Source organism: Poecilia reticulata, linkage group LG22, assembly GCF_000633615.1.
Source record: "Poecilia reticulata strain Guanapo linkage group LG22, Guppy_female_1.0+MT, whole genome shotgun sequence".
Classification (NCBI taxonomy): Eukaryota; Metazoa; Chordata; class Actinopteri; order Cyprinodontiformes; family Poeciliidae; genus Poecilia; species Poecilia reticulata.
In genome coordinates this window covers 18759933-18778969 of record NC_024352.1, presented here as the reverse complement: position 1 = coordinate 18778969, position 19037 = coordinate 18759933, and the positions used below count along the sequence as shown (strand labels likewise).

Sequence of the window (19037 nt, the reverse complement as noted above, 5' to 3'; positions counted from 1 at the left end):
TAATTCAGCCACCTCTATTCAATACTGTAGAACCCTGCCTCTCATGTTGGATGTATAAAAATATAGCAAAAGGTTAAATGTTCAGCTGGAAATAAAAGCCAGAGAGAAGACTTTGGTTTTTAGGTTTTAAAATGATCAACAGTCTGCATGACTCTAATGTTCACAGGCCCCTTGTTCCACAGATTTAAAGGGAATGGTCATGGCTTCCAACTCCAGAGCACAAAACAATGAGTTCGCGGTATTCAGATGGTATCAGGGAGAGACTCTTGCTTAAAAGAGAAGCATTTTAGATTTTGGGGGGATTTGTGGAGGGTACAACTAATGATTGTCAACATTTTCTTCCTTTGTACTGTGGATCTCTGGAGCTTTAAACTTTTAAACAACTTTATCTCTGACCTTTCTTGTCTTTGCTCAACTGCAAACAGGACCGCTCTGGCTTTCATTTGTGAATGCCTCTTCAGCTTCTTCCCTTTAGAAACTGTGCATTTCTTTCTTTTTACTAAACAAGTACACTTTTTTTTCTGTTGGTGTGTTTTGTAAAACCCTAAGAAATACACTGAAGTTTGTCTTTGTAATGTGATCAAATGTGACAAAGTTCAAGGAGTCTGATACATACTTTCGAATGTTGCACGGTGTATTTTTTATTTATTTTTTGTTCTCCTACCTGGACAAGGAGAGTGATGGGGCCACTCTTGTCCACTTCCAAGATCTCGCCGTTCTTGGTCCCAACCAGGATGTGGCCGTGGCCGAGAGATATGGCACGTATGGAGGGGTTGTCCTCCAGCAGAAGCCCTGCAGAGGGAATGATGTATACAATAAAGTCTTAAAGCAAAACTGCAATATGTAACACCTCGAATGATTGTAAAAGTGACCTAACATAACTTCTTCAACAGTTAACTGTAGGCCTGTGGGCTATACATAACATGCTCATTACGTTGTTTATACAAAATTATTGTTAGATAAAGAGATTTAAGTCTGGACAGTTCAGCCTACTTTGATCTCATTCAGAATGAGCTGTTTTAGAGCCTCTTTTCATCTTAAATCCAAATAAGCTGCTGCTGGTCACACTACTCCAACTCAATGTTTACACTCACATGTGAAAATGGCTGCAAACAGATGTGAAATTATACAACTGTACATCTTTGAAAAGTAGAAGTAGAGCCTCCTGTACAACTAGCAGTAATGCAGCAAGTGGTTTATGGAAGGACAAAACACTTGCCTTTTCCAGTAGCCATTGTACTGCTCATACAGTAGTAAAATCAGCTGACCAAACATGCTGGAGCTCCACTTGGGTTGCTAGGTAATGGGGCATGACTGGGGTTGCTAGGTGAGGAGCTGGGCTAGGAAACGGCACAGTGTCCGTAGAAAGTGACTTAACTATCGGGAGATAACAAAAATCTTATTACCAAAAAGCAACTGGGGAGTTGCTTTTTGTGATTTTTAAGTGATTTAGAAGCAACTGAGACCCAAGTGGAAGTATAAGTGTGCAAAATATGAAATTTACATAATATGTATTTTCATAAATTAGTTGAATTCTGTAAATGGAGAGGGTGAATGATCCAAGGACCGAGGAGGGTAATTGGGAACGGGATGACCTTTTTACCTTTGGAGCCTGGAGCTAGGACAGCTCTCTTTATAGCGTAGGTCTTCAGGCATCTCTCGAAAGTGTCATCCCACAGAGCTACAATACCATCCTTTCCACCAGTCACAAAGCCCTGAAGGGGAAAAAGTGTCACAGCTGTAATACTACCAGTCTGTTTTCACATGCCACTGCCAGAGCATATGTGAGAAAGGTCTTCGCACAATAAAAATAGAAAGCTAAACAGACTGAGCCCGAAATTAACATAAAGTCAGAAGAAAATAGAAACCTTTCCTTTGGTTCTGTAACTCACTTTCTCCAGAGCATGCATGCTAAAAACAGGGCCGTCGTGAGCTTTGACCGTCTTCATCAGGAACATGTCTCTCCAGATGCAAATGTCTCCTGTGCATGTGCCTGAAAACACCATCTCCTCCGACCAGCCGTACACAGCGCACATCATTGTCTCCGTCTTCCCCATGTTCCCCTTGCGTCCAATTAGACCACCACCTGAAAGAGAGGCAGACAGTGAACTGGCTCTGAAATGTGTCACAGCCACGATAGAGTTTCTGCTTGTTAGAGTCTAATTCTGTGAACATGGCAAGAAAAAAAAAGCAAAGTCTTACCGGCTTTATGCCAAAACTTCATGTGTTTCACACCAGCGGTGATGAGCTTGTCGGGTAAGTAGGGATTTATTTTGACTACAAATATCTTGTCCTTGCTTCCTCTGAAAAACAACATACAAACAATATTGTATATTACACACATATTTTAAGTGTATTTATTTGAAAGTATTCATACTCCATGAACCTACTTCACATCTGTCACATTGCAATTAAATGAAGTTACATTTCGTGGTATTTCAGTGGAATTTCATGTGATACAACTATATACCGGTATAGTGAGTCAAAACTTAGTAGTCCTAACTTTTCTGGACCGAACCAAGTAGCTCCGCAGATCTACAGACATAAATATTTGCTCATTTTTCTTTGCAAAATACCTCCAAATCAATATCAGTCTGCTTAGGTGGAGATCATCTGTGAACATCAGTTTTCAGTTCTCTCAAATTGAAATTGAGAGTTTGGTCTGGACTTTGACTAGGTCATTCTTAGTGTTGATACACTTTGATCTGAATAATTTTGATTGCCGTTCTGACTTTATGCTTTGAGTTGTTCAGCTGGAAGCTGAACTTCTTGTCTTTTGCAGTCTCTAACTGTTAGTCTAACATCTCTGCATCTCCACAGCATGATGCTGCTAAATGTGAAGGGGTGTGAATATCTTTGCAAGTTGCTGTATTTTACATGCATGTTTTATGTACATTTATACTGTTTGCAATATTCAGTGATTTATAATTTGTAAAAATGTGATTATGAAACAATTGTCTTTATGTAAAATATTACTATGGAGTTTGAAATAAATGTTACATTTTCAGAAAAATAGGTTAACTTTCATGGATATTATTGAACATTTTCAAATAAAAAAATACATTTATTTAAGCTACAATATACCCATAAGTAAAATAACTCAGTGGTTTGCCTGATTTTTTTAAAAGTCTAGACTTTCTTTAGAATATCTGCCTTTCCCTGCAGCCTCTGTGGCTCATACCTCCTTATCCAACTAAAGATGAGACAGTGATGCTGTACAAGCCAGCTCTGTGCACCTCATTGCGCTGCACAACCAGGGTCTGCAAAGGAGATTAATGCTTCTCCAGGCTGTCCCTGAAGTATATTAAGAGCCTTGGGAGCAACCTGCACTGCACTTGCTCTAAAGCAGCCAGGAGGGAAACATTTCCATTGAATGACTGAGCAACAGTGAAACGGTTGCTTATGTTATGTAGATGTTTTAGCTGCCTTTTCAACCAGTTGATATTGTACCTTTTGAGGCGAAAGAGCTAATAGAACATGTCAAGATTTCAGGAAATTCACAATTCAAGGCTTGTAAAATCATCCATGTGCCTTTTCTAGAAAAGAAAGCAATTCTGTCGCAGATTTAATTATGTTAAAACATTAACTTTTAAGGACATATTTACTGTTCTGTTTATATTTCTTGTTTCACACTTTATCGTTTTTGATCATCAAACACATTTTATATCAGACAAAGTTAATCTGAGTAAATACAACACAGTTTCAAAACAGTGATTTCATTTATTAAGGGAAAAATGGCTATCCAAGCAAAGTTGATACCTAATAACTGGTTGTGCTTCACCTCATATAAACAGCTGTCGTTAAGCATGAGCTTTGTTCATTATTCTGGAGGAATTTTGTCCCTATATTCTTTGCAGATGTTGTTTTAATTCAGACAGATTTTCAGCATGAAAGGCTCGTTTACGACAGCGTGTTTAAGTTCAGATGTTGATTAGACACTCCAAAATCTTCTTTTTTCAGATGTGAACAAATGTGCAGGTTGGTTGCATAGCTGACTTCCTTTAATATGATTTGAAAACTGCATTATATAATTACTAATATTATTATACTCAACATTTTTTGATGCTCCGAAATATAGAAGTGTGACAAAAAAAGCAAAAAGGAGAAACTTGTAAAGAGGTGATTCATTTTCACATTATTATTTCTTTTTGTGAACTATTTTGCTAAAGAACAAAACAACATATTTTGCTGTAGTTCATCTCTTTACAAAGAAAAGATTTGACTGATTCCTTACTTCAAGTTCCTTTTAATTATGGGTGTAAAGCAAAGATCCTTTAGCAAACTCAGTAGCCATTCAGCAGGGTTTAGTGTTGCACTTGAGGAGCCTCGTAACATAGAAAGTAATTCCCTTTCTATCCACTTCTCATTTTAATCAGCTTTCAGCTGCAAAGTGGCTCCAATTTAACTCTCATCCATAAATGTCCATATTTAAGTAAGTCGCACTCTGCTGAATTAACAGTGAGGTTGGTCGAACCTTCGAAGCACCAGACCACAGGGGCAAACGTATGATTTAACTGTTTTAAACTAACCTCATGGCAGAGAGCTTTTCGCCTTTCCTCCAGTCCCACAGCACAATGGTGTGATTGTCATCCAGGCCGACCGAGGCCAGACGTTTGCCATCCGCTGAGAAGGGGAAAAAAATAATTAAGCACATTAGTGATAAGAAAGCCAGTCCTCACTTTGCTCCACTGAAGTTTGGTTCCTATTAGCAACATAAAAGCCCCCCAGTTGGTTTGATCTGCAGCAGGCGGATCACTGATCTGTGCCACACGTCTATCTGGGCCTAATTAGAGACAGTGAGATGAGGAGCTCTACCTGAAAGCTGTTAAGACAACCGTGACTAGAAGACGGCAGAAATAGATTTTTTACTGTTGTTTCTAAATTGGTTGCCTTGCGAAATAATTAAATTCATTCGTTACAAGTTCTCTGTAGCTTGTGAAAGCAGAATGCGAGTAGACAAAATCTTACCAAGCATTTTTTTGTCTAGTTTCTAGAACAAATATTTTAGTTTACTGGAAATAAGACAAAACTAACTCACAGGTAACTTTTCAGCAAGAAATATAAGCTTGTTTTAAGTCAATAATTTCTTAACATTGACATAAAAAAATAATAATTCCACTTTAACAAGACACGTTTCCCATGTTATAAGTGAAGTAATCTGCCAGTGGAACTAGTACTTTTTAAAATTAATATTAAGGAATTATTTATTTAAAACAGATTCCATGTAAGTTTGACATGGAAAATTTCAAAAACACTCAAAGGGGTATTAATACTTTTGCAAGGTATTATATATATTCCATCTTGAATGGTTAGTCATTACCTGAGAAGTCGAGAGCACACACTCCAAGCTGGTGAAAACCCTTCAACACAGACATGGGTTTTAGCGTTTCTGTATCCCAAATGTGGACAGAGGAATCTCTGCCAACCTGGAGAAACGAACATCAGTACAGATCACAATTTTTGATCAGACTGGAATAAATTGATCTGAAATGTGCTTTAATGTCTGTTTTTTTGACTAAAAAAAACCCTGGACTTTTGGAATCTACCTGGCCAGTTGCTACATAGTCCTTCAGGGGGTGGATAGCCAGACAAAGGATATCATCATCATGGCCCATGTAGAATCGTTGAGTGTTTTGTTGCCTGTTGTAGACAACTCCAACAGCAGCTACATGGTAGACAATCTCCCCTGTCTGGGTGTAGAACAGGTTGCTTCTGCAGTCGTAGCCCCTGTAACTGCAATGTACGAAGTGATATTTTGGGAAAAAGACAACTGCCATAGCTGGAAGTAATAAAATCAGCTCTCTTCAATCATACCCATGGATGAAGTGCAGCTTGATCCCGTTCCCTGGCGCTCGTTCTCTCTTCTTCATTGCTGTTGCTCGATGTTTCTCTTTGCACTGCTCTTTGAGCTGAGGTAGATCTTCTTTATAAACCTGAATGCATTTAAAATAAACTTGTGTAAGCTGCTTATAAAATGGACGTGATTCTGCAGTTTGTGTTAAAACCTGCAACAAACCTGTCGCCGATAGGTGAGCTGTGTCTCCTGCTCAATTTCTGAATCCATTTCAGGCACATCTGACTGATCAGAGTCAGATTCTTCGCTGTTAGAGTCTGCCAAGGTCTCTGCAGGCAGGAAACAAGTTTACATAAAAGCTTCCAGAGAAAAACAGAAAACCGTCACCTGCCCCTTCATCAGACGAATCCCCCTATACAAACAACAGCCAGCTTCCCTGGCAGTGCAGGCCGATCATGTGATAACACCACGACGTCTCCTATTTATTAAGCTGTCATGCTCCATGGTGACAACGCTGCAGACAAAATGTATAAAAACGCCGATGCAGCAACAGGAAGCCGTGCCAAAGCGGGGCAATGAGCGGAGCTGGCAGTGCAGGGCGACCACTCACAAGATCCATTAGGAAAATTAAAAAGAAAGGCAGTTAGAATGTGCAGTAATTTCAGAGAGCACAGCTGCACTCTGCTTTGAGGTAAAATATGACTTGAGAATGACAAAGCAATTATACTTTCCAAGCTCCATTCACTTTTATTGGATTTGTTTAAATTAATGCGCCGGACGTTCCTTTGCTGGGCTTTAAAGAAATGATAGTTTGTTAAAAAAAATAAGCTGTGGGGAGAAATCTGTCTGATAGGTTAACATGTGAAGATCAGGAGGCTGGTGAGAGAAAATTAACGGTGAACCACGATCAGAAAAGGCTTTTTAGGTAATAAAGTCTTTTATTTCTAACAACATTTGTTTATATGTTTTATTTTATTTCCTTTATTCTTTATATTTATTCTGACCATATTTATTTTCTCTGCTTTTGTTTTATTTTAAAGAAGAATGCATTCTTCTGTCAAAATTTTAACAGAGTATAAGACACTATTTAATTTACTTATATTAAATTATATTAATGTATGTCATCCACACTGTAAAATCACAAAATCTTTTCTAAGTTTTTTGGTTTAGTTTCTAGTGCATTTCTTTGTGTACTTGAAATAAGACAAAAACAGCTTACAAGTCACTTTTCAGCAAGATAGAGCTTGTTTTAAGTCAATATTTTCTTAGTATTTATGAAAAACTACTAGATCCACTGGCAAATTATTTGACTTATAACATGGGAAAAATGTCTTGTTATAAGTGAAATAATTTTTCAGTGGAACAAGCACTTTTTGTTATAAATATTAAGAAATGATTGACTTAAACCAGCTACCATATCTTGCTGAAAAGCTGATTGTAAGTTACTTTTCTCTTATTTCAAGTGTATTATGATATTTGTACTTAGAAACTAGACAAAACATACTTAAGATTTTGTGTTTTTGTAGTGCATGTCACAGTATCTCCTCACTAAACGTGGTGGGAGCCAAATCTCACCTTGTGGTGCAATATGAAGAGCTTCTTTCGACTTTCTTTCAGGAATAAACTTCCACTGGAACACCGAGTGATCCGCGCCGCCAATCGTTATGACCCACTGGTAGTCATGTGACCATCTAACATTGGTTATGTGGGCTGAGTGACCTAAATACTTTTTGAATTTTGCTCCTAAAATCCAGAGAACACAGATGGGTCAACGACGTACGACACTTTGAAAATATAAATACTAAAGCATACATGTATGTGTATTTCTTACCCTTTCTTATGCAGGGGTATCGCATCAGTTTGACTAATCCATAGTCGTCTGCAGTTACCAGAACTTGGTTGTTAAAGTTGGCGTCGACAGAGTTGATGTCGTTGATATCTGAGTATTTGGGCCATATCCCATTGACCTCAGGGCCCAACACACACGTCCAGGAAGCCCACTGCACCAGCTTCAGCTCCTCCCTGTTGGTCACCTCTTTCCCACCTCAACACAAGAGAGTTTATCTCACAAAAACAGCTACTTCAGTGTCAAATCTTAGAAACAGAGCGGGTCATGGTTGCGTACTTACTTGGCATCCTGTAGAAGAGCCGTCTGCCGCTGCCGTCGTTCGTCTGCAGGTATTTGCTGTCTGTGGACCAGTCCATGTGTGTGATGAAGCTGTTTGAGCCGATGCACTCGCCTACTTTCTTGTACCTCTGCACCACCCCGTAGATGTCCACAGTGTTCTCATTAGAGCCGACAGCCAAGTGGGCCCCATCGGGGGAGTACTTCAGCTCATGAATAGCCTCCTTCCGGTCCTTGACGTGGACCACTTCTGTCATATCCCTAAAAAAAGTGGATAAAGAGCTTTGATTAAAAAAAAATACAACAGCTGTGCATTTAAAAAGAGAATTTACGGTTTGTTTTTTTTGACTCTATGACTAACCTGACTCGAAGAACGGTGAAGGAGCCATCCTTCATCCCCAGAGCCAGGTGTATACCATCAGTGCTCACGGCTGCGCAGCGGATTGGCTCCTCCATGTTACATCGAGCAATCAATGCGTGATCTATGAGGCTCCATATCCTTCAGATACAGAAAAGAGTGAGAACAGAGGAGACCTGCAGCACAATCAGCAGGAACAATACAGAGGAGAAATAATGCTGCACTCATTTTACTCTTTATTACGTTATGTTTTTAGTTAAAATGCTTTTTTACTGTAAATTTAGTAGAATTAAAGAAAAAGATTAATATTAATGGGATGTGCAGTTTTAGTTAAACACCTGTTTTTTTTGGTCTTGGATTACAATAAACTATGTAATACTGTGGAAGTTTTAAACTACTAAAATTTTCTTCACATTCAGTGAATCACAAGGAGGAAGATTAGAGACACTGGCTTTTTACTTTACATGAAAAAATCACCTAAATATGACATGTTCCTCTAGAAGGTTGATTCTCCTCCTGCATACAAGTCTGAAATTTGACTTTAATCTAAAATTTTTGATTTTAATCTAAGAATTGTGAGATTAAATTCTTTTTCCCAGTGGCCCTAATCCTTGTCTGCAGTATCAGCCTAATGGGCCAGACTTGCTGACATACGGTTTCTATTACTGAAACTGTCTTTGCCATAATTCTGTTTTTATGATGCAACCTGCAGCTCTACAGCTACATGTGGCTCTTTAGATGATTTTCCACATTTCCAGCAAAGGAAATGGGGGAAAAAGCAGAGAATACAACAGTCAATTAGCAACAAAGAAGCTAAAGTGAGCAAGTAAACTGAGTTTCTTTAAATCAAAGCTAAAACCTGCTTAGAGTTGCCTTTGATTCCTAGTAACTGGAACATTAATCTATATATTTGATGTATGTTTGCTTAATGATGGTTTTTGACTAACTGTCATGTTTATTGCTTGTTTCATAATCAGTTAATGCATTATGTTTTTATAGTGTAAAGCACTTTGAACTGTCTTGTTGATAAAAATACATTTAAACTTGACTTGATTTGACTAAATGTCTAGCATAAAAGTAGTTCTTTACTAATTAGTTAAAATGTAACTTTTGATGCCCAAATTAATCTTAACAAGCAACAAAGTTGTCTTTAAATGAACCACAACTTAATAAAAAAGTAGCCAGATTCAAATGAACTCATCAGAAATCCTGAAGGAGTCTTAATCAAAAAGTCCATAAGCAAAATATGAGGAAATGTAGGAGTCACCTGACTGAGCGGTCATCGCTTCCTGTCATGGCCAGAGGCTTGGTTGGGTGCACGGCCAGCGCCCACAGCTCGCCCTCACAGTGACCCTGCATGATGAGGAAGGGCTTGTTGCGGTCGTGAACCACCACTTCAAAGATCTCACTGTCCTGCGTCCCCACCAGGATGTGATCTCCACGCCAGCAGACACTGCGCACAGACAGCCCTATCCAAAACACACACACACACACGCACACACTCAACAGTTCAGGCAAACTGTGAAAACAGAACAAACATCAAGCACGCAAGCATGGGAGGAGACGCACATTTGCTGCTTTTACAGTCATTATAAGACTCACAAAAGCCGCTTTAAAGACAGGAGGTGATAATAGCCATCTGCAGGCTAGGACGGAGATTTGTACAGGGTGATGACATTATGTTGTCAAGCCAGTCTGTAACTGAATCTGGGTAGTACAGCTACAGTCAGATGCATGATGCATGTGCTGCTCACATACAATGCTGTGCAAATGTCTTTGGGTATTAACTATCATGCAGTCAATACGACAAAATCTTAAACACATGATCAGAACCATACTGACAAGAAAAAGAACATCAAGTCCTGCAACAATTCTTTTTTTTTATTTCAGCCTTAAGGTTGGATTTTATGTACAGAAAAAAGTGGGTCAGGAACTATTGATGCCTTGCAAATATATTTCTATCCCTTTAAACTTTCTTTATTTTGTCATGTTGAAACCTCAATTCTTCAAAACTTTGTATTATTGGAATGTCAGATGATAGACCAAGGATCTGCTACCTGCAGAGTCACATGCACCTCTTAATAACTTCGGTCAAAAATGCTAAAGCATTTATGTTTTGAAATGTGAAGTTAATAAAAGAAATGTTTGTATGGTGTAACATAAAAACAAGTGAAGAAGTTCAAGAGATATAAATACTTTTGCAAGGCAGTGCTAGAGCTAAGATTAACTTGGGTTTGATTTAATCTATCTAGCAGAATAAAATTATTAAAACAAGAGTGAATAACTGTATAATATGGTGATTTTTTTCTATTTAACACTTCACCTTTTCCACAAGACATTGAATGAAGATGGGAACTGTTCATAGTGAAAAAACAGCAAAAGACTTGCTAACATCAATAGAAAGAGCTGAGCAACAATGGGGACTGCTACAAACAGACTGAAATGGGAATTAATCTCCGCCCTCAATAATGTTACCCACCTCGGCTATTTTCACCTCTAGCTACTGTTACGTCCAAGATTACAAGTAAAGAAGATGGAGGAAACAGAAAACAAGAAGGATAATGTTAGTAAACCAAACAGAAATTTGGAGAAATTAGACTTATAGGATTATCTCGGCATCTCGGAGAACACAGCTTGCCCCGTTGCTCTCCTGTACCCTCATTAAAGGAAAAACAGGTAGGCAGTTTGACATCACCTTTATATCCCTGGTCTGTTTCCCTGAGATCGATGACAGTAATTGGCTTGAAGTTCAGATCCCATAACCGGACGCTGCCGTCCCGTCCCCCTGTAGCGAAGCCCTCCTCGCAGGCATTCATGCTGAAAATCCCTGACTGGGGAAGAAAAATGACAGGCTGTCAGTGAGGATCTGCACAGCAAAAACAGGGGACAATACAACCAGTCCCAGCTACAGCCAGCCATTTATTAAACAAGGCTTTAGCAACTGCAAACATGCAACTGTGACCTCATAAAAAGACTTCACTGAGGAGCAGGAGAATTTACTCTTACTACTACTGAGGGCCTTTTTCTGTTTTACAAATACTCTATGCATAAGCAGGCCTCTTCCTGAAGCTCTAGTAAGAAGTTTAGGAATAAAAAAAGCTGAAATGACGATGTACTGTAGTTATTATCCCCTCCCCCATTCGGCTGCCCCCCTCACCCAGCTGTTGATCCCACAGATATCATTTAATCCTGTGGAGCAAAAAGCTGATCCTTCTCTTCTGAGCAGAATCAAATGAAGCAAACATGCATGTCCAGTTCCATCCTTACATGTATGTTGCAGCATTTATGTATACGTATATTTTTTTTGCAAAATAGTGGGAACATACCCCATGAGCTCCTTGAATTGTCCTCATCAGATTGATGCCTTTCCACACGTAGATGTCCCCATTCAGGGCTCCAGAATACGTGACTTCGTCTTTGGCGCAGGCCAGGCAAAGGATGGTCTGCAGATCCCCCGTTTTGCCAAAAACACCACGTTTGGGTGTAAGGGCATTACCGCATAAACTCCAAAACTGGCAAAAAAAAAAAAAAAAAAGATGAGACTGTGAACCAGCTTTGTGGCTAATAATCCTCCTGTCTAATCCAGCCCTGAAAGGGCAAATTGTCAATTATGCAGTATTTGGAAACAACAGAGTGCCACAAGGTCATCTGTGTTTTTGCTCGAATGCAGTGGATATAAAATGTCTATAAAACTGTTGAAATGCCTAGTTAGACAGTTACATATTTTAAAAACTTTCCCCACCTTTTATTAGACATTTATCCTGTATAATTCAACTGAAACTCAAGGGGGAAAAGGTACTTAAGCAACTGTTAAGTACCTTAACATTTGTACAATTCCCTGTGAAAGACTATGAGTTCTTCAGGCTTTAAGTCACATGAAAGATGAAAATAACATAAATTATTTAATACATCATAAAATCTGGTATTTTAACAGGGTTGTCCAGGTGTTTTAAATCCACAGTATAAACAACACACAGGGACCTTAAAGAAGGCAAAGTTTAATTCAATTAAAACATCCCCTTCCTCTCCATGTGATATTTGTAGGTTTTGCTCAGGCGAGAAGCGGTGGAGGGTCAGTCCTGCAACCACCTGATCAGCATGCACAGACACAGGCACGTCCACGCAGGCTCATTACTTATGAACGGCATCATTGGGATGCGTGCACACGACCTCATCTGAAGGCTAAATCCATCCAGCGCAGGAGGAAAGAACGAAAGAGAGACGCCCTGTCTGCATAGGGATGAGATCACAGGGATGAAGCTGAGGGAAGGCGTCTCGAATACTGAACCGCAGACACTGGCACGTTAAACCGCGACACACTCATCACTCCTCTGACAGCCTTTTCCCCGGTCTACCTTGAGGAATATTTATTCCACATAAAGCGACAGTTGGTTCATTGCAGCTTTATTTTATTCCTCTCTAATTCAGTAGTTTGTTTTACAGCAGAGAGGTCCTGCATTGACTTGAAAGTGGTAATGAAAAGGAAACAAATGAGCTCCATGACAGCATCAGGCCATCGCGTCCTCTCTAACACCTGTTGTCTTGACTGATAAAGCTGCTCAGCGCTAACAACGGGGATCGATAATCAGAGACAAGAATCACAGGCTTAAATCCAGCCCCGCCATTAAACATCCAAAGCCTGGTGCACGCCTTAACAAGACATGAGGCATCCACAGATCCTCTGAAAGATTTGAATAAATATGTGATATTAGCTAGATATCTTTGCTGAAGGTCAAGGAGGGAGGATTATGCTGGTGTGTGAGTTATCAGGGAGGATGGAGATGCAGATGAAAGTGTGCCATGGGCTGATTTGTGGTGTTCATGGAAACAGTGGGGATGGAGGAGGTGTGCCTGCACAGTCCTCCCTGCATACAGCTGATAAGGCAGCGAGATACAGGAACCGGCTAATCCCCACTGTCCCAAATTACTAAAGGAAGACCGAAAGGGTTTGTGATGGATCTCAGGGCAGAAGAACATAACGAATACGATATTCAAGTGGTAACAAATATGTTAAAAGAAGTTTGTTTATTTTTTTTGCCCTGAAAGTGACTCATTTATATGGTTTCCAGCATTTTTCTGCAGTATCTTTTCTGCTTATATGTTGTAGTTGCACAAACTGGAAATTACTATATCATTCAATTTAAATTCACTGGAGAACATAGCGTGCTTTTGCACGCTACAAATTAAATATCAATTGTGAACTTTGTTGCAAAGTTTATTTCCAAATCAACAGTTGCAGCCAGCTGACTGACAGAGGGACATCGTGTGACTCTATGCTCCGTACAGAAAGAAAAAACTGTGGTTAGACTAAAGGTATCTCCCTGAAAAGGTAAATAAACAACAATTAAATAAATATTAACAGTTTTTTGTTAAAGTTTGATAGCAGAAATTGTGTTCCAGAACGTGTGCTGTCTTCCCTACAATCGTCACTTTCACAATTTAAGAAAAAACTGATTTGATGTTGTCTTATATCAACAACAATAAATTTAAGTTAAATTAAATAGGCAAGGAAATACTTGCATTAACATGTTTTATTATTGCTGACATAAATTTACTATCTTAAGCCATGTGGATGATTAATCACATAAAGTAATAAATATGACTCTGGGCACAATCATATCTCTAACCTTTATATGATTTTGATATTTAACCTAAAAAAGTTCATAATATTACCTGCTGATCAAAAATCAAGTTTGATTGAAAAGCAGAAGTAGAGCCTCCTGTACAACCAACAAGAATGCAGCAAGTGACTTTTGAATGGTAAGTCAACAAAACAGCTGACTTTTCAAGCAGCCATTACACAATACACATAGTGGTAAAACCAGCTAACCAGGTACTGGAGCTCTGCTTGGGTTGCTAGGTGATTGGCTGGGCTTGGCTATAGTTGCTAGGTAACAGGCTGGGCTTTCAATGGGGTTGCTAGGTGAGGGGCAGTGCCTGCTGATTTGTGATGTTTGAAACGATTCATTTGCCAGACACCAAAAAACATTAACTTGTTGCCAAAAGAATGGCTGGGTGTTTTGTTTTGGGAAGTGCAAAAATGTGCAAAATGTATATTTAGCATAATAGGTTCCCTTTAAAGGAAAGCTAATCAATTCTGATCTCTACCCGGTTGATGGCTGCATCTCTAAATATTATTCATTTAAAATGATTTCAGTGGTCTAGACAGCTTCCTAAATGTTTTGGTTGAAGGAAGGTTAGTGCGCGTCTTTAGCAGCCAATATGTTGTCAGTCACACAGGGCAAAAACAACATATCTAAACGCAGTTTAGAGATACTACTTAATCAAACCTATAAAAAAAACTGAGTATCTGAAGAGAAACGATGCTGGTAATGGTCCCTAAGTAATCAGTCAGTAGGAAGATAATGATCTGACTTAGTTATCCTGAACAAATCTGAACACAAAAAGCTACAAAGGTTTGACTGTCCTCGCCAACGAGGTTGTGTTTTCCTCAGCTCCATAGTGAGTGGATTACCGGGTCTAAATCTTCTGCATGCTCTGAGTGCTATAATCGCTGAGCGAGCACAGGACAGGGGAGCAGATGTCACATGGTCCACAGGGTGAAGCCTGGGGAATTATGTGGGACAATTGTTGGATTGCCTTGGCATCAGAAAACCAGAAGGGGGGAAATGGAGGGGAGGAGAGAAGGAGGTTATGAGCTACAGGATTCAGCGGAGAATGGGGGTGGAGTGCAACTACTGGACGGGATTTCTGTGTCATGGCAGTGAAGGAAAACTTTCTGGGGATGTGAGGAGGGTTACTATGAGAGGAGAGGCCAGTCAAGCTGTATCGTGATAAGGGAGTCACCAGTGAGACTTAAGTACAGTTGTCTAGCCTAGCTGAATCAAACCCATTTAATCACACTGCACTGTTTTGCCTTGCAGGGCCAGGGGGTGCATTTCCAATCCAACCACAATTCTTTTTTTTCCCAGTGTTTTGGAAAATAAAGCCTCCACGGCTGGGAGCACAAACACATATCCCTAGGGAGGACTTGGAGAAGACGCTCTGCATTAACTCATTGAAGATTTATGTGCACCATTTTTGTTCGAAGAGAAGTGATAGAGATCGGGCTGGGAAGGGAAGTGGGCACATCTGTGCAGTGGAGGGTTTTCAAAAGATGAATGGAGAGAACTGAAGGGGCTGAGTGGCAGTGTCATGCTCCCCATGAAAGAGAGCATTCTTCCTCTCTGCAATGCAGATTACTACAAATTTGAGGGAAGAGACTCTGAGTCATTGCCTGTCCCACTTATGTAAAGTGTCTAATAACCATGGGTATGGATTTGCATAGACCTATTTTAGGAATGTTTGATATTGTTAGAGAGATAAAGCTGAACAAGCAGGGCAGAAACAAAGATTTACGGACAGTGGCTTTCTTAAGCGTACTGAAAATCACTTTTCTTTCCAGCAAATCAGGCACAGCCTCAGCATGTTTCAGACTGTGTTCAGCTGCTTGTGAAATAAACAAAAGCTTTACCTTGATATGTTTGACACCACAGCTTACAAGCTTGTTCGGCTGATACAGATCCCACGATATGTCAAATATCTGCAAAAAAAGAAAAAGGCATTAAACATCATGATTATTGAATTAAATCTGTGATGGGCACTTCCGCAGGTATGAATGGAGCCAATTCAATGCATACGGTTCACAAAAACATTTCAAGGTAAAAGCTTTTTCTATTGGGACAAAACTGTAAAAGTTAGCATGTTAGACAGGGTAAGTTTAGCACATATAAACTGCTTCTGTGAGCATAGTAGAAAGAGGGGCTGTGTTCTTTGAAGGTGATGCAATGAAGGCTGATAAATTTGAAGGATTACTCCAAATGCATCCTTCTTTTCCTCTGATTTGAAGGATGAGTCTGATGTATCCCTCTCAGACAAAGTGGAAGGGGAGTACTGTTTCAATTGTAAGCTTACATTTACACTTTTATGTTAAAATCTAGTGGTAAAGAACGGTAATGTTAGCTAAAATGCTAGTGATATGCTAAGAAGAAGCAGATATTAGCATTTAAACAAATAATTATATTTAACAAGTATTAGCTAAAGATAACATGTTGTTATTATGCCATACAGAGTTAACTAATCTAAGCTAATATGCTAGTGGTGGCCATTAAACGTAAAGTTTAATTTTGGCTCAGAATAGAATAAAATTATTGTAAGCATAACAGGCAGTGCTATCTACTGGTAGCTCTTATGCCAACATTAGCATGTAGACTAAAAGCAGCACAATGTTGTTAGCAAAGAGAGTTAGTTAACATAAATATTACCCAATAATTGCATAAGCTGCTGTTAGCCTAGCTGATACTACATGATCTTAGCAGCATTTTCGTTAATGCTGAAGGAAGGCCTATCACTTAACTTTACCTTTGTGTTTGCATTTGATTGCTAAAAATCACAAACTCTGCCTTTAAAAGGACACATCCTCAAACCCCAGATGCTTAATGAACTTTAAAATAAAACCTTGTTGCATTTTTTGACCTAATTAAGGCACAAGACCTGTATTATTGTGCTGGGTAGCAAGTAACAGGTGCTACAGCAATATCTCTGAGTTGTTTCTTGTTAAAATTTTCTTATTGTTTTAACTACAGAAAAGTATATATGTGCTGTATTTTGTCAAAAATTAAAATCCAAGAGCTGAACTTAATCTTATTTCAATATTTCAATGTGATGTAGACCAAATGGGAAGAAAGTATTTACCCTGTCCGTGTGACCAGGAGCAGCTGCCAGAACCTTCCCTCTCCTCCAATCCCACACACAGATTGTGTTTTTTGAGTCCAAGCCCACAGACACCAGGCACTGCAAAGAGAACACAGAGAAATCACAGACTATCTGCTGCCTTACTGCAAACATTCAGTGTGAACCACAATCAAGGAGCTAATAATGGCTGAAGAACAGTTGTCCAGCCTCTGGCACTTCCATGGAGAAACATTTGAGCACTTTTGCCAGAGGAGACACCTACAGCTGATTGAGTAGGCAGCATCAGTGGAGCAGAAGAGGTGAGAGTGGCTTCTCATGGAAATCCTTCTCTGCCCTGCAGCTTACTTCACATGTTAAGGAATGTCCTCTTTAATCCTCTGCAGAATCAATGTTCGGCTATGTACAGAAGTCTCTGGCAAGGCATTCGAAGGGTCTCGACTTGTATTTTAGCGGTTTGTGCTCATGAGGAGCAGAGATTATATGCAATGAAACCAATTGAATGGTGGGTTGCTTATGACTCTTCTGCCAATTAATTTATCCCAACAGCTATTCTAATGATCTGATAGATAATTTCAGTGGTTCATGGTTTCCAAATGATAGATTCTGATGACACAAAAAAATTGTGATTCACATTTCCCTTGCATCTGCACGGTTTCATCAAAATTATTAAATTCAAGCAATCATAAAAGGGATGAATACTTTTTAGAAGCCAAAACAGCAGCCAGACAGCACAGACTGATTGGCAGCTTGTTATCAGACAGGCTGTTGATCTCTCACAGCCTATCTGCTAACACACAGCAGCTAAGGGGATCAAGGTTAGCATGAGGCAGAGACAAAGAGAGGTTTAGTCACCACCGAAGGGGGTCTCGGTCTAAGCCACCAATTCTTTCCACCTTATTTCATGACCAATCACTGTAATTTTGTTTCACATCATCCACTGTATAAAATGTGTATGCAGTGAATGATTGTCACTCCTTTTCAGGGATATTGTAGTGTGTGAAGTGAGTTGAAAAGAGAAAGAGTTCTTTTACAAACACATTTAAAGCTGAACCTCTTCCTCAGTCTGCTTTGAAGCTTCTAGCAAAAGGACAGTGTGGCCCGGGGGCCGTTTGTGTCCCTTGGATTGATTTTGTGAGGTCCCCAACTGCAGTTCAACACTGATATAAACTTGTCCTGTCCAGCAGGTGGCTGATGTATATGGAGATTTATTTTTTTCTTTTAATGACTGTAAAATTTTTACAGACATAATTTTTTACAATGAAAAGTATTAACACAAAGTATTCTACTATTCATATAACCAAATTTGCACCTTCCTCCATACAGTATGGAGGAAGGTGCCTGTTACATGTCTTGTAGCAAACTACAACTTTTGATTTTCTTTCATCTGGACAGCGATGAATTCAGAACAGATCTGAGCATTTTTTCAGTCACAGTTGGTGTTTTTGATTTTGCATCCCCTATTTAACTGTGTAGATGGAGATTTTCAAGACAAAACCCCAAACCTATCAGCTACAAATTTACACACACAAGTAAATCTAATTCTATATAATTGCTAGCCCTTATGTAAGAAGAAAGCAATGAAGTAAATGTTTTTGTACATATTGTTTTTTTTGGATTGGGTGATCCTCATTTTTGTTTGAAACGTTTGAGAAAGTTAAGATTTTAAACTGGTGACAAATTTCAGCTGCCAAAATCAAAACGATAATCATGCTGGTCAAACTGATTTCCAGCTACCCACTAAGAAGAAATGTTAGAGTCAATGTGGAATATCTACAAAAAAATAGGCAATAGAAATGTTCAGCTTTATTGTCAGCCTTAATAAGCATCATCTTAGCCTCAATGTTAGCTCAGATACGCATGAAGAATTAAGCAGACATAAAAAACTGCATCTAATGTACCCTCATATAATGCAGAAAAATCTCTAAGATACTGAAAACAAGAATAAAATGACATGGAGTGCTCTACCTTTTCTCCACATTCCATAACAGACAATAAAACTGTATCGAATACACTGAAATCTAATATAAACAAGGGATGTCTCAAACATTAGTGTATCTATTCTGATT

General features: G+C 39.1%; 1 protein-coding gene across 4 annotated transcripts in view; it reads right to left on the bottom strand.

The window, feature by feature from the left end:
* Positions 1-19037, bottom strand: part of eml5 (EMAP like 5) — a 44402-nt gene that overhangs the window by 15131 nt on the left and 10234 nt on the right. For 2 of the 4 annotated variants that reach the window (XM_008400241.2, XM_008400237.2), the window contains exons 3-21: positions 16972-17070; positions 15752-15820; positions 11604-11789; positions 10973-11108; positions 10757-10780; positions 9545-9746; positions 8281-8418; positions 7924-8180; positions 7626-7838; positions 7370-7537; positions 6017-6123; positions 5815-5933; positions 5547-5733; positions 5321-5426; positions 4530-4623; positions 2203-2303; positions 1893-2086; positions 1604-1715; positions 665-792 (exon numbers count right to left, since the gene is read on the bottom strand). In XM_008400241.2, coding sequence (XP_008398463.1) covers positions 665-792; positions 1604-1715; positions 1893-2086; positions 2203-2303; positions 4530-4623; positions 5321-5426; positions 5547-5733; positions 5815-5933; positions 6017-6123; positions 7370-7537; positions 7626-7838; positions 7924-8180; positions 8281-8418; positions 9545-9746; positions 10757-10780; positions 10973-11108; positions 11604-11789; positions 15752-15820; positions 16972-17070 — 2640 coding nt within the window. The remainder of the gene's footprint in view (positions 1-664; positions 793-1603; positions 1716-1892; positions 2087-2202; positions 2304-4529; positions 4624-5320; positions 5427-5546; positions 5734-5814; positions 5934-6016; positions 6124-7369; positions 7538-7625; positions 7839-7923; positions 8181-8280; positions 8419-9544; positions 9747-10756; positions 10781-10972; positions 11109-11603; positions 11790-15751; positions 15821-16971; positions 17071-19037) is intronic. The other 2 variants (XM_017302549.1, XM_008400238.2) reach the window with 2 other exon arrangements.